At 42.4% G+C, this 15,200-nt stretch overlaps 2 protein-coding genes across 2 annotated transcripts in view; both read right to left on the bottom strand.

Moving 5' to 3' along the window:
- Window positions 1-2,048: 2,048 nt before the first annotated feature.
- LOC139225667 (voltage-dependent T-type calcium channel subunit alpha-1H-like) overlaps window positions 2,049-15,200 on the bottom strand; it is a 40,807-nt gene continuing 27,655 nt past the window's right edge. The window contains exons 24-36 of the mRNA XM_070856481.1: window positions 14,368-14,493; window positions 14,153-14,242; window positions 13,524-13,716; window positions 12,014-12,165; window positions 11,787-11,896; window positions 11,572-11,705; window positions 11,416-11,486; window positions 9,572-9,650; window positions 9,147-9,268; window positions 8,499-8,783; window positions 8,249-8,399; window positions 4,507-5,066; window positions 2,049-3,214 (exon numbers count right to left, since the gene is read on the bottom strand). Of these exons, the coding sequence (XP_070712582.1) occupies window positions 2,507-3,214; window positions 4,507-5,066; window positions 8,249-8,399; window positions 8,499-8,783; window positions 9,147-9,268; window positions 9,572-9,650; window positions 11,416-11,486; window positions 11,572-11,705; window positions 11,787-11,896; window positions 12,014-12,165; window positions 13,524-13,716; window positions 14,153-14,242; window positions 14,368-14,493 (2,781 nt within the window). The 3' untranslated portion in view covers window positions 2,049-2,506. The remainder of the gene's footprint in view (window positions 3,215-4,506; window positions 5,067-8,248; window positions 8,400-8,498; window positions 8,784-9,146; window positions 9,269-9,571; window positions 9,651-11,415; window positions 11,487-11,571; window positions 11,706-11,786; window positions 11,897-12,013; window positions 12,166-13,523; window positions 13,717-14,152; window positions 14,243-14,367; window positions 14,494-15,200) is intronic.
- The window catches only part of LOC139225668 (E3 ubiquitin-protein ligase RBBP6-like), a 55,593-nt gene continuing 50,780 nt past the window's right edge, over window positions 10,388-15,200 (bottom strand). The window contains exon 20 of the mRNA XM_070856485.1: window positions 10,388-10,397. The gene's annotated coding sequence lies outside the window, so the exon portion shown is untranslated. The remainder of the gene's footprint in view (window positions 10,398-15,200) is intronic.

The raw sequence follows: 15,200 nt of genomic DNA, 5'->3' as shown, positions 1-15,200 counted from the left end.
TAGATTGTGAGGAAACCTGGTGAGGGTGGCAGAACTTGCAGAAATTGGTACATTTTCTTGGCAAGGAAATAAAGGCAGGACAGCTTAATGCATTCTGAATGCTATAGTGTTTCAGTGTGAAATATTCATGTGATTAAATATTTTATCGTGAAAAAAATAAAAAAAATAAAATCTATCCACCATCACCACTATCAGAGCTGTGAGTCTGCCTTTGTTCCCATCATATTTAAATAATCTCTTCTTGCTTCTTGCTGTGTGGAACTCTTTTTAATATAATTATGTATTGAGACCAAGATCCAAGGATGTGGTAGGCATATTAATCAACATCTGCTGGAAGACCATAATTAGATACTCAAGTTATGTTGAATTCATTAGCAGCAGCAGGCAGCAGCTGTGTGTTAGCTTTATTTTTGGACTAAGTGGCTCATGTTGAAGGACTGCAACCCCTCATACTGTTTTTTTACCTCTTTATATGTGGGGAACAGACATATTTAGCAACAAGGTTGTAGAGTCAAATGAAAGTCAGACAGGAAGTGGTTTTATTCCAGCACTGTCCAATCATGTTACTGCAGGTGAGCTTGCTGTATTATCATTTCCTGCTCTCATTCTGCAGGAACATTATAGAATATTATTAACATTTGCATCATCCAGAGTCATCATTATCATCATCATCATCATCATAATCATAATCAACATCCTATAACACTGACACCCACATCATCCATCCTCATCATTATCACCAGCTCCAGCAGATAAATTGACATTCAAAAATGTAGAAATTCACCTTTGTAGTTCATATCATCGCTGCTGTGTTAATAAAATATAATCTTAGCCTTTTTCTACAAAGTTTTAACCTTTATATCACCTGAATAAGCCCTTCTGTCTAAATTTACACCCCGCAGCCATACAGTATAATGTCATCAAACATCAGGCGCGACGGACCAACTCCAGCTTCAGACAGCAGGGGGCAATCTAACACTGCAGGCCTCTGATCGCATGCTTCACACTCACCTGCGTCTGAACTACCTCTACCCTGAGAATACTAAGACAGAGAAAAGGAAAGTGGAGGGGGTGAGAAACTAAGCTGACTGAACATTCAAATGGGTGGGATCAGGAGAAGGCGAGGTAGAAACTACTAAAGCCTAGGTCACACTACACGATTTTAACTTAGAGGCTCTAAGCGCAAATTGATTTTTTCTGACTGTCAAGGTTGGGTGGGCTCAGACGTGGGAGGTTTCTCAAAAAATCACTAAGATGTACTCGTTTGATGATGTGGCCAGAAAAGACCTCTCAGTGAGATCGAGCAACGTCCAGTGGCAGTTTAATGTAGGTTATAGGTACGAAAAATAGAAGAAGATTAGTCATATTAAAAACCAAAAACTCCCACTTGGTTAGATACAAGATCCTCATTTTGTTCCACTTTTAACAAGCTGCTGTACAATTAGTTTTTTTCTTCTTCAAGGAATAAGTCTCTAATAAAATGTGCCTGCAGCAATCTATATAAGCGTGCAATTACAAATCAAGCATTTACATATAAAATAGTTTGTCAGCTTTAACTTTTGAAGTTTATCACTTAAAAATTGATTCATTTTGTAAACATAAACTGTAATTTCTGCACCACAGAGTGAGAAATTAAGGAAGTAAACAGTTCTGGCTAATCAGAAAATTATTATAAAACCGAATGAGATGAAAAATCTGGCTAATTAAGCTTTTAGTCAACAGAAAATGAATCTTGACAACCAATTCATCAATATTCTATCGAAAATGTCAAATATTTGATTCTTTAAGCCACACAAATGTGAAGATTGGTGGCGTTTCCTTGTCAAACATTATAGTGATTTTGTTATTTTAGGATTTTCAACATTAGGTGGGACAAAAAAAGCAATTTGAAGACATCACCTTGGGTAATTATGATGAACCTTTTTCTGTCCTTTCTGGTGTTTTACAGTTGAAAACATGCATTGATTTATCGAGAAAATAGTCTGCATATTAACCAATAATTAAAATGATTCTTAGTTGCAGTCCCTAGTTGTGTTGTCTGTGTGAACATCAGTCATTAACTTAATCCATACTGCACCTTTTTGGTAATTTTGTCTTGTACTCTGACCAAGGCTTGAGGTGCAAGGAAAAGAATGAGAGAGAGAGGGCAGAAAGAGGAGAGCAAGCAAGGGGAAGGTTAATGTTTGAGTAAATATAGCAGGGGAGTGACTACTATGTCTGAACTAAAGCTAGGACTATGATAGAGAAAAGGAGACGTCTTCTTGTGTGCATCTTGTGTGCAAATAGCACAAATAGTCTTTAAACACATACATCCGCATACACACACAGTCTGAAAGAGTTCTGCTCAAACACCCTGTGAAAATATTGTGATTGGACGGGATGAGGCGAGGAGTGGGTCCCCGAAACAGGAAACACGTATCCATCCTGTTTTGGATTGCGTGTGCTTCAGCAGCACATCAGACTCCTCCACTTTAGAGAATAACCAGTCCAGCATCACCGAGTTCCTTTAGTCATCCACAGAACTTCCCTCTGGCTGATTAGGAGAGAGGGTTGTGGCATCAAATGACAGAGTCCGTCTTCTCAGCTCAACACTGCTGTCCATCAGCTGGGTTGCCATAGTAACTGGCTCCTCTCCTGGCGGCGGGCTCATCCTCTGCTTCCTGTTCCTGCCAGACACCGGAGACACTGATTGGCTGAGGCGGCTCCTATGCTCCCCGGGGCTCGGGGAAAGGTGTCTGCTTTTGTGTGAGGAGCTGGGAGGAAGTTGTGTGTTTGAGTGTGTGTGAACAGAACTGTTAATGCGGCTGACTTCCTCGTCTGCGTCGTCTAACTGGGGGGCGGGGTCGGAGCCGGGGCTGGGGCTGGGGATGTCCACTCTGGTACTACCGAGCGGGGCTGATATTGTGGATTCACCAATGGGGACCTTCAGACTGGACAGGCTCTGTGGTCTGACAGGACTCTTCTCGACATCTGTTTCTGGCTGCGAGCTACAGATGGTCTGCTCAGGTACATGTTCCTGCCCAGTGGTTTCACTGTGGCTCCGGCTGTGGCTCCTGCAAGAGATGACCCTCTGGGGGTGTGTATATTTCAGTGTGTGTACACTGGATGATCGCTGGCGTGGCGGTGTTGAAGAGATGGTGGGCACGGTGAGGTGAGGCTCTGCCAGATTGTCAGCTGAACCACTCTGATCAAGAGAGTCACAGCGCACAGCCTCCTGCAAACACAACACAATCTTCAGTATGTCTTGGCTTAATTTAAAACATCATAAAAAAAATATACCATATGATAACTTGATGATAAAATTAAAAACAGATTTTTTTGTCATCATCTGTGCAAATCTTTGACCACATTGAAAGATTTACTGGTTGCTGTAATCCTTGTTCATGTCCACACTCATCATATAAAAGTAATGTTGTCACATTTTATGTGGAAGTCCAATCACTGTTTTTGGTAAATGTACTGAATTAAAAAAATACCTCAGTGTGTGCTATATTGAAAGAGTTGACTAAGTTCTCCTGCTGCAAAATCTGTTGTACTTCCTGGTCACCAGTGCTGTCATTTGAGTCATCGGTGACCAGGAGGAACTAGAGGCTCGGCTCGGCTCAGCTCGGCTCAGCTCAGCTAATCAGCCTGTTCTGCTACAAAGAATTTCAGCGTTGGAAGTATTTGTCGATTCTTGTTTTTGTCTGTGGCTGATGCTCGCCCCGAGAGAGAAGATCGGAGGGTATTTGGGGGTTAGGAGTCAGAAACTGGTGAGCAATGCATCATGGTAAATGCAGGCATGGCTCAGCGGACAAGATAACTTTTGCTCAGTCAATATAGCGTGCACTGAGGTATTTATTTCTTCAAAGGACAATGCTTACCATCAAAACTAATTGGGCATCCACACAAAAAGTGACAAAGTTTCCCTTTAAGCAATCCCTTCCTACAGTGACTACACTGTAAAAATGGGAGCCAAAATCCACAGTCCTTGTTCTGTATTCTTAATGTGTTCTTAAGTTCATCTGAGGCTAAGAGGAGGCTTCAGTCGTCTGAGTTGCTGAGCCAAATTAAGTGGGTATTTTCATATGTCCTCCACTGCAGCTCAACAAGGATTGTCTAAGTCAGACTGCTAAAGCCTCAGATTTGGCTCTGTCTGAACTTTGAAAGGCATTTTTGCACGGAATGAGGAATGTGGATTTTGTCCCCTGTGTTGTACAGTATGGTCACTCTTGGAGGAGATCTCTTCACGATCAATTCTGAGAGGAGAAACAATTACAGCAGCCAATAACCCTTTCAATGACATGTGAGGGTCAGACGGCCTTGGATGCTTTACAATAAGAAATCCATCTCATAAGGCATAAAAAACAGCAAATCTTTTAAAAGTTTCAGTCCACTAACTACAAGTAACTACAATTCACATATTTCTTCCATCAGAGCCGAAGCTGTGAGGAATTATACAACCCAAGCATAATCAAAAGTCTCCTAAAAGATTTTCTACTAAGAGAAGAGGTGAAAATAACACACCTGTCTCCGTAACTGTCTGCTCGCAGTGCGGAAGGATGCTGGTCTCCTCGAGACTGAACTATCTGGGACGTAGCAGGGACTCAGCTTGTTTCTGTCTAAACTGTCCTCAGGATTGAGCCAATGAGAGGGACGTCTGCTGACACTGTGGGAGGGACTCTGTCTGAGTGAGGGGTGTCTGTCTATACTGTGGCTGGACATGAGTTTAGGTCTGTCTGTGCTGTGGTCTGGATTGAGCCTGTATCCGTCCATACTATGAGTAGAGCTGAGTCTGTGTCTGTTTATTCGATGGGCCGGGCTGAATTTGTATCCATCGATGCTGTGAGATGAGTTGAGTCTGTGTCTGTTTATTCTGTGAGCCGGACTAAACCTGTATCCCTCTATACTGTCAGCCGGACTGAGTCTGTGTGGGGAGTGTCTGTCGATGCTCTGAGAAGTGCTGAGGAAGATCTTTGGCCTCAGGCTGCGTCCAGACCCCAGTGAAGCGTGGCTGATGGCCGGCAGAGCTCCTGGAACCTGCAGCAGTGAGCCGCCTCCACTGGAGCCCAGAGACGACATGGAGCCTGCAGAAAATAATGTGGCAAAGATCAAATGGACACATTAGCGACAAGAAAGAGTTTCTGAAGAGGTCATCAGTTTCTATATTCCACAAACTTAAACGTCTTACAATAAATGATGTTAATGTTTTTCAAAGTATACACAGTACAGGAAGGAAATTTACCACATTATTTGATTATCTAATGCACAGATTCACTAAATCTAGACAGTCTTCATCTGATTAGCAGAAGTTTGTTTACTTTAAGATGAATGGGCCCTATCTCAGAGAACTCTTTTTCTCTTGTGGTCAAAATCACATCATCCCAACAGGAAAACATTCTATGTTTTTCCTGAAGTCAATAAAACACAAAAAAGACCAAAGAAAATGATAATGGACCCTGTTAATAAGTATCATAAGTTTATCCAAAGCCTGATATAGCTTATTCCTCTGTGCCGTAGATGTAAGCACATCAGTGGACCACAACTATTGCTCCGGATGTCATGTTCCTTCAGTAACATGAACATAACAACTGTAGTTGGTCCTACGCGCACCATCTTACAGCTGTAAATACTCACAGGAACATCCAATACGTATTAATCCTCAGCTGAAAATAGACCCCAAGAAATACACAACTTTCCAGTTTTCCATATTCTCTTATATTTCTGACTCATCTTGAAATGGATTCACTTCATTCATCTCATCAATATACACACTCACTAATAATCCATAATGACAAAGCAAAACATGTTTTTGGAATGTTTTGTTAATTCATAAAAAAAAACAAAAAAACTGAAATATCCCATTTACATGCGTTCGGACCCTCTATCTACTTAGTGCGTGCTGAAAGCAACCTTTGGCAGCAATGACTGTCTCAATGTCTTCTTGGAAATGGTCCTACAAGTTTGGCACACCTTTCTTTTGGAAGTTCTTCTTGGCAGAATTGTTCAAGCTCAACCAGGTAAGATAGGGAGCATCGTTGCACAGCCATTTTTAGATCTCTCCAGAGATACTCTATTAGGTTTAGGTCCAGGCTGGGCCTCTCCACGACTTTCAAAGTATTCCCGAAGCCACCCCAGTGTTTTCTTGGCAGTATGCTTCAGGTCGATGTCTTTGCCCCAGCCTAAAATCCTGAGCGCTCTGAAAGGTTTTCACTCAGGCTCTATAGTTTTCTGCATTCATCTTTCCCTCTATTTTAGACTACTCTCCCAGGCCCTGTCGCAGAAAAACACTGCCACAGCACGATGTTTGACTGTAGGGATGCTCTTAATGAGGTGATGCTCAGTGCCTGGTTTCCTCCACACATGCCGTTGTGGCCAACAGTTCAATCTTTTTTATTAGGCCAGAGGATTTTACTTGTCATGTTCTGTGAGCTGTTCGAGTGGCTTGTGGCAAACTCCCAGCCAGCGGTCATGTGCCTTTTAGTGAGAAATGGCATCCATCTGTCCTCTCTACCATAAAAGCCTGATTGGTTGCATGCTGCACTGATGGCTGTCCATCTGTAAGGTTCACCCATCTCCATAAAGGAACTCAGGTTCTCATAGTGAAGACTGGGTTCTTGGTTGACCATTGGTTGTTCTATACTTCAGAAATGTTCTTGTATCCTTCCCCAGATCTGTGCCTTGATACAATTCAGGGTCTCACAGGCCTACTGACAGTTTTCTTGACATCAACATGCTTGCTTTTCACTCCTTATAAAGACAGGCGTGTACTTTTCCTAATCATGTCCATTGAATTCAATTAGACACAAGTGGATTTCACTAAAGCTGTAGAAGCATCTCAAATGCCACTGAGACGTACAGTGCACCACTGTGTCATAACAAAGGGTCTGAATACTTGCTATTTCAATATTTCATTTTTCAACAAAACACTACAAACATCTGTTTTTGCTTTGTCATTGTGAAGTATTGTATGTAGACTGAAAAATGAAATTACTCCATTTTAAATTTGAAACATAAAATGTGAAAAGGGTCTGAAAAGTTTTTGTTTGCACGGTGCATCTTTGTGATTGTGAGTGCTGTTTTATGTAATTTAGGTAAAGGTCATGCTTAAGACTTTTTTTTTTTACTTTCCACCTGTCTGTGTATGTTACTTTATTACTTCTATTCTTATTTTTTGCCATTCATCTGTCTGGTTGTGACAGATTACCATCGCTGGAGCCAAACCACTATCATATCTCAGCTGATGGTTCAGTCCTTGCTTGTGAATGTCACTGAGTCAAAAATGTAGCATCCTCAATGGGAAAGGTCCAACATAAAAAAAACTTGAATAAGGGCTGATACATAGCTTTTGCTACATCTTACAGGTCTTCTGGAAATGTCCTGCTTTGGCCAATCAGATATGAGCAATTGTCCATACCTGGTAGAATACTTGGTTATATGTCACTTGTAACATACAAGCATGGAAACAGAAGAAAAATACTGCTGCTGTGATAACTTGACAGAGTTTCAAAATCCTGCCTCAAAGGAGAATAAATTGCTGTGCGGTTTCTTTGTTTATGATAAGCTTTCAGACTGGACTTTCTGGTTCATATTTTATCTTCTCACAGATACCCAGTGGCAAAACAATCTCACCAAAGCAGGCGTGAAGTTAAGTGCTATAAAGTTATGACTGAACTGGTGATTTATCAACCACGCTAATACACTGAAGAGTGAACACTTTGCCTTTAGCTAAACATGATGATGTCTTTACGCTTGTTTGCTGTCAAACAGTCCGTTGGTGGAATACGCAATCATTGTAACTCATATGGGGGCAGTCAGTGCCAGCCCTGATTAAACGCTGAAGAAGGAAAGTTGTCTATAATTCTTCAGATCTGGAAACCAGGCTAGCAGTAAAAGAGACATCTTATATTTTACAGCATTTTGCCATTTGATTGATTTTAATTTAACCAGGCTTAAAGCTAAAGTGCCCCCAGAGCGATGTCAAGTGGAAAGACTAAGGGTGGGGAGGATGGAACCAGCAGTAGTGGATAAAAAAGTCACCCATGTTCATCTTCACTGGAATACACTACTCCTACCAATTTGTCCAAAAAAGAAAAATCTCCCCTTTAATAATGAGCTCTATAATAGCAGTGCCTCTCAGTGTACCACATCACATCCCTGCCTTCTATGCTGTTTATGGAAGCAATAATCTGTACAGCAATCAGTTAGCGGTTGCAGCATTGTAAAAAAACTGTTCCTTAATTTAATTTGCTATAAACAGCCAAATTACCTGAGTAGCTGTAGCCGGAGTAGGCCTCGTGGCCAATAGGAGGATAAGGGGAGCATCTGAGTGGCTGAACGTAGCTGTCGCTGGGGAGAGACAGCATGCGTCCCATGCTCAGCAGGTTGCCATGGGAACACTCCTCATCCTCAACCTGCACCTGCCACATGAGATCATCACCGCTGTCATCGTTATTATCGCCTTCACTCCCGTTCCCTCTCGCACATGCAGAAATATGAACACACGCTCTGTCCGTTACCTGGGCAGGTGTGTCCTGGTTGGGCCCCGGGTCTCCACCCACAGACACGGTACTGTGGCGTCGGTTGGCCTCCTCCCTCTCCCTCTCCCTCTCCCTCCTCTCCTCCATCTCCTCCAGCTGCGCCTCCTTGTTGCTCTCCTCCAGGTGCTTCATCAGAACGGCTACGACCACGTTGACCAGCACGAACTGAGCCGTTAGGACGAAGGTGACGAAGTAAACGGGAGAGATCAGGGGCAGGTAGGTGAGGCAGTGGCGTTCGTGCGGGCGACACTCTCGCAATGTGTCCTGTAGGGTCAGTGTGAGAGAAGAGGATAGAGATTAGGAAGCACTGAAGACAAACAGATAATAGATAAAGGGATTTAAACTTATATTCAGATATATTACTCCACTACATGGGCTTCCTGTCTTCTCCAACAGGGGGAGATGTTGATTTGAGTGTGAAGAGACCTTGAGTCTGTCACAGAAGAATAATACACCCTCCTAACCCTCTAATGTCAGCAGCTCTTAGTCATAAAAACAGTGATCTTCTCTCTACTTAACGCAACGCCTCTCTCATAACCGAAACTTTGAGACACACAAACATGGACTTTGTCATCTATCCATCTTCTTAAGAACTCGCACAAAGCAGAGGAGAGGAAGAGAAATAACCTTCATAATCCCATTCCAGTTGTCCCCGGTAGACACCCTGAAGAGTGTGAGGAAAGCCATGCCAAAGTTGTCAAAGGTAGCGTGGCGACTAAGACCCTCACATGGGTTTTCGTCTGAACACTCTGAAAGAGGATGAAAAGAGGAAAAGAGTGTTAGAGGCAATGGTTGTGTGAGAGGGAGGCAAGGGGAGAGAAGAAAGAGAATTGTGCGTAGATTAGAAAACTGATTCTAAATTGACATAATTAATGTATGTAATACAACAAAATTTATGCATGTTACGTAATCCACGGCTATCTCACCAGTGTCAGCTGAGGCGCACACATACATCTGCACCGATTTACATGCATGCACACACTCACGTGCACACATACCCGCACACATACACACACGCACATGCATGCACATACACGCACACACACACTAACCCAGTTTTCCAAAGAGCTCAACTCCCAGAGCTGCATAGATGAAGAACAGCAACATGAAGAGCAGACCCAGATTCCCCACCTAGACGGACATATTACACGCACACACAGATATATACAGTGTATGATACACAGAAAAAAAGACATGTACAGTATACATAGAGAAGACACACAAACAGGCTCACACATAGAAAGAGGCCATAGACAGAGAAGCCTTGTTACATTTACGTTAACTACATCTTAAAAACCATTAGGAGCCGCCATGACACCTGGAGTTGAATTGAATCGTATCTTAGATTTTGATTTGAGAAACAGCGGTGCACTTTTGCAGCCTGGATCCAGTCCTCAGGAATCACAATTACAATCACCAGGAAATTCATAGAGACTTGGCTTGCCCTCCCCTATGGCAGAAGGTATGGAGATGTCTAATTAGGTGACGGGTAAACCTATTGATGAAGCGCAGGGTAGAAAATCACCAAAGACCTGCAAAGACCTAGGTTCAATCCCCAGCAGTGATCTGCCACTTCAAAGACAACTGGCATTATTCGTGGGTGGGAAGGCAGTGAAGGATCATGGGTATCTTGCTGCACTAGAGATTCCTGATTTGTAGACGAACAAGGGATCTAGGGGGGGGATATCATTTAGGAATTACCAATTCAAAGATGGGAGCAGAAATTACAATGGTTTATAATTAGGGCTGCATTTCAGCAGCAGGGCCACACCACAAACAGTTTATAAATGTCTACTTGCACTGCATAACTGTTTCTTCATTTTTCTTCTATTTACCCTGCACCCCCTTCCACCCCTTTCTCTCTCTACTGTCTCGTTTCTGGTAGGATCCTCTAAGGGTCCTCTGAGCTCGGCAGATGTGGGAGATTTGAGCTCCCTGAAGCCTTCCTTACATCAGAACCAGCATCCTAGTCCACCATTTTCATTCACCAGTCATTATTCACACATTTCATGTTGAACCAAGAATAATGGCAGAGCTTTGACTTAAATCCTAATGTCAACATGCTTACAAACTTGCAATGTTAACATGCTGATATTTATGTTGACCTATCATAATAATGTTGACCTTGTTCACCATCATCTTAGCATGTTAACATTTGCCAATTAGCGCTAAAACACAAGTGCAGCTGAGGCTGATGGGAATGCCACTCGTAAAGTAAATGTCAAATATTGGACAAATTAAAAATCTGTTGATGGTGCTAGGTAAAAAGTTAAGGGGATACAGATATTATTGTAATTAATCCTGATGGGACATAAATGTCTGTATCAAATCCATCGAACAGTTGATTTCAGTTGATATTTCAGTCCAGAAATATCAAACCTTGTGGTGATGCTAGAGGAAAAGTCAGGGAGTTAATTCAATCTGGACCAAAGTTGAGACAGACCAAACAGCGTTACCATCCCTGCAGCCCAACCACTAGCATGTCCAAAACAGTTACACGAACATCTCAGCTGATGGTTCAGTCCTTGAGAAAGGTGCTCCAGCATAAAAAACTTGAATCAGGCCTGATTAGAGTTATTATCTACCCCTTGGGTCACCTGGAAGTTCTCTAGTTGTGTCATTTTTATCATTGCTTTAATTTTACTTACTTAAAATACTGCTGCTGTGATAACTTGACAGAGTTAGCCTTAAGCAATTAGCCTTTAGCTAAACATGATGATGTCTTTACACTTGATAGTGAGTGATAATAGTAACTCATACTGGGGCAGCCAGTGTCAGCCCTGATAAAACACTAAATAAAACAAGTTGTCTGTAATTCCTCAGATCTGGAAACCAGGCGAGCAGTTAAAGAGACATCTTCTATTTTATAGCATCAGTGCATTTTATAGCCGTTTACCTGAGGCAGAGCTTGCATCACTGTGTCCAGCAGAGCTCTCATTCCTGTCGCCATCTTCAGCAGCTTCAGCACTGAAACATTGTAATGTGTCAGCTCTCTTCAGCCTCATATCAGCTTGTTTGTGTATTTTTAGTGTTTGTGTCACTGTGTGTGTACCTCTTGTTATCCTTAGGACTCTCATGATGCGTATGATGGTGGGGTTGATGGGCAGGGAAGCATTCAGGTCTATTTCCTCCAGTGTGATTCCCATGATGGACATCAGTACAATGGCGAGGTCCAGCTGGTTCCATCTTGACACACACACACATGCAAACAATTTCAGTTTTTCTAAAGATGAGGCCAAATGTTTCTGAGTGTTTGTGAGTTTGTACCTCTCTTTGAAAAAGCGGCGCAGGCCAAAAGCGATAAGTTTGAGGATGGCCTCGATGACAAAAACCACAGTGAAGACATAATTGCAGTACTTCAGTATCTCCTCGAGGTACTGCAGGACACACAGACAAAGACACTTCAAAAAGCCACTTTAGCTGTACTGTACCACAGCGTATCGCTTCATTACTATGGTTCTAGGGCAGGTGGTAGAAGGTGTTGCCATGGTTACCTGAGGCTGGTTGTAGTGCTCCATGCTCATGGTGAGGAGGTTTGTGAAGATGATGATGGTGATGAAGAGATCCAGGTAGTGGCTGGTGCAAACAGTGTGGATGGATCGACGCAACGGGGAGTAGTCAGCGTAATATGGCTTCTCCTGGGCCCCTGCGTTTCACACACAAACACACACACACACGGTCATTAAAATGCATCTGAAAAAAAAAAAAATGATGTGAGCTATGAAGTCACTGAGGAAGAGGGTGCCAAGTGGCGCACTGCTGTGTGTGTGAGTGTGCATGTGGGTGTGTGTGTATGTACAGACTAAAAGTGCCACCTCAGGAATTCAGTCCTATCCATCACGCACGCACACACACAAACTATGGCACCTCAAGGTGTCTTTGGGCAGAAACCCTCGCTGTCTGCTGCCAGAAAGTTAACTGACTACGAGGAAGGCACTACTAGAGATTACACTGCAGAGAGAGAACGACAGAGTGAGACAGAAATGAGGCAGAGCAAGAGAGAGAAAGAAAAAACAGTGTGCGTGTGCTGTAGAGTGTATCTGGGCAGAAATAATGCATGTACTCATACAGAATCCATGCAGAAGAGGTTTATTGTGTGTCTATAATACTAAATCTACCATAGCCAAAAGTATATGTACACCTGTGTCTTGTATATGTTTGTTCTTGGGATATTTTCCTAGTTAGGACTAAGCCCCTTAGTTCAGATCAGCGCCCCTTAGGGATGAAGTGGAACACAAACCGAGAGCCAGGCTTTATCGCCCAACATCAGTGCCAGACCTCACTAACCATGGACGTCCACAATCAATTCATGATCAATGTGATCACAAATAGTTTGTGACTGTTCTTTAATTGTTTTAAATACTCTGCATGCTGCCTTATATTTATTTTGTATCTGTATTATATTAGCAGAAGGAAAATTGTTATATTCTTTTTCCTCATCACAGATAGTGAGGGAAAAATGACATAAACAAACAAGAAAAACTACTTTTTCTACGTCTATAAAGACAAAGCCAATAACAAATGAAGACATAATTACATATCAAATACATGCCAATTATCAATCAAATCAATCAAATATAGGCATTTATGCATAATTAACGTTATTTAATTGTACACTTCAGAGACATAAACAGCTCCAGCAAAAACAGACCAGATGTGAAAAGATAATAGAGCAGAGACAAGAGCCACACATGAGTCATGAGTCGCGGGTTCAGAGGACACTGACACACTGCTTAGAATGAAAGTGCAACGCAGCCAGAACAAATTGGACACTGTGAATAATGCTATCGTGGCTGAATGGAAGTAAATACCTGCAGCCTGGTTCCAAGATCTTGTGGAGAGCATTCTTAGAATAGTGGAGGCTGTTATAGCAGCACATTAATGCTCAGGGTTTTCGAATGACGTGTTCAACAATCACATAATGTTCAGGTGTCCACATACTTTTGGCCATATACTATATGTCTTGCACTCCCTCTCCCCCTCCTTCCCCTCCTGCTCTCTCACTTCTCCTCCTCTTCTCCAACCGTCTCTGTCGCTTCTCCTCCCTCAGCCGTGCCTCCTCCTCCTCCTGCTGCTGCCGACACTTGTGAAAGTTTTCCACCACCACGCCCACAAACATGTTGAGCACAAAGAAGCTGACGATGAGGAGGAACGAGATAAAAAACAGCAGCATCCAAGGGTTGTTGTTCCTTATTGGCTGCAGAGAGATAGAAAGAGAAAATGGAAGAATAGGGTGTGGGGGGGTGCATGGGGACAAAAAGGAAAAAAAGAGGAGCACCAAAGAGTGAGGGAAGAGTGTGAGGAGGGTTGGAGAGGAAGAGGAGAGAGCATAAACAAGAAGACAATATAAATCCTGAGTCAGCAGTGAAACTGCAAGCACTGTCAACTCACATCTATTTATCCGTCTGCCTTTTTCTTTCCTTACACCTCCCTTCCCTCCTGAAATATTTCCCCTCTCTGCTTCAAACAAACAAGATCAAATGACTCCTGAGACTGACACAAAACAGAACCCAAACACAGTGAAATACAATATACACTGGCTGAATGGTTGGTACGTCTGTCTGATCTTCATTTTTCACTTCCCACTAACATTCTCTTCCTCTACTTGTGTGCGTGTATGTGTGTCTTTTCACCTGCTGGTCCACTCCGACAGCATCCAGGCCGTCATACATGATGCTGACCCATCCGTCTTTACATGACAGCACAAACAGTGACATCAGTGCCTGGAAGAGTGAGACCCGTATAAATCAGCATCATGGTGTCAATCGTTTTGTGAAAGCAGGTGTCAGTCCTGGATGTGTGTGCGTGAGTGTGTGTGTGTGTGTGTGTGTACATGTGTATAGCAAACCTGTCCCAGGTTGTCAAAGTTGTATTTCCGTCGAATCCAGCGGTATCCTGCCTGCAGACACTGGGTTTTATTGGTGATGTTAGTCACTTCCAGCCCGTCACAGTGGAAGAACTTCCCTTTAAACAGCTGCATACACAGACAGACGTGTGCACACGGATAAAAACATAACAGAACACTGTAACCTCAAGGTAATGTAAACAAAGCTTCATATAACAAGAAAAGACTGATGTGTTAGTGTACAGTAAATTACTCAGCGAGTGCCTACAGGCCTACATTATGTTACAGCTAAGATACCCAAGTACCATCTGGTCCAGTCTGTCTCACTGTCATTACAAGCACAGAAACACCACAGCATGACGTGCTCTCATTTGAAGATAATTCAGTGCTACAGTAGTGTGATTCACACAAATATATGTCTTTGTGTTAATATTATCTAACATACTTTCCAGTGCAAGCTTTAATTTGAATATTTGCAGGAATATGTGCAAAAAGTATAAACTGGTATACACTCTGAGGGAGGAGAGCGTACAGAACTCCTTTACAGTGAAGGGCTTTTAGTACAAAATAATAAAAAAATTGAAAAATGTTATTGTACCCTGACCTGATTGGTGTGTGATCCCCTAAATGAAGCAGTGTAGGTGCAAGTTTTGGGCAAGAACTATTTTCCCCTCAGAGATTCTTTCCTTTAAAGGATTTTTTTGAAGGATTTCAAGGCCTGAAGTGATGAAACAATTCAGTATTTCACAAGACACAAAAAGCAATTACTAGTCAAATGTAGTGATGAAACATGTTTTTGTGTTTTTTATTTCTTAGACTTTTAATTATTTGGGACC

The sequence above is a fragment of the Pempheris klunzingeri genome, chromosome 3 (genome assembly GCF_042242105.1).
Source record: "Pempheris klunzingeri isolate RE-2024b chromosome 3, fPemKlu1.hap1, whole genome shotgun sequence".
Classification (NCBI taxonomy): domain Eukaryota; kingdom Metazoa; phylum Chordata; class Actinopteri; order Acropomatiformes; family Pempheridae; genus Pempheris; species Pempheris klunzingeri.
This window is presented reverse-complemented; position numbering and strand designations above follow the sequence as displayed.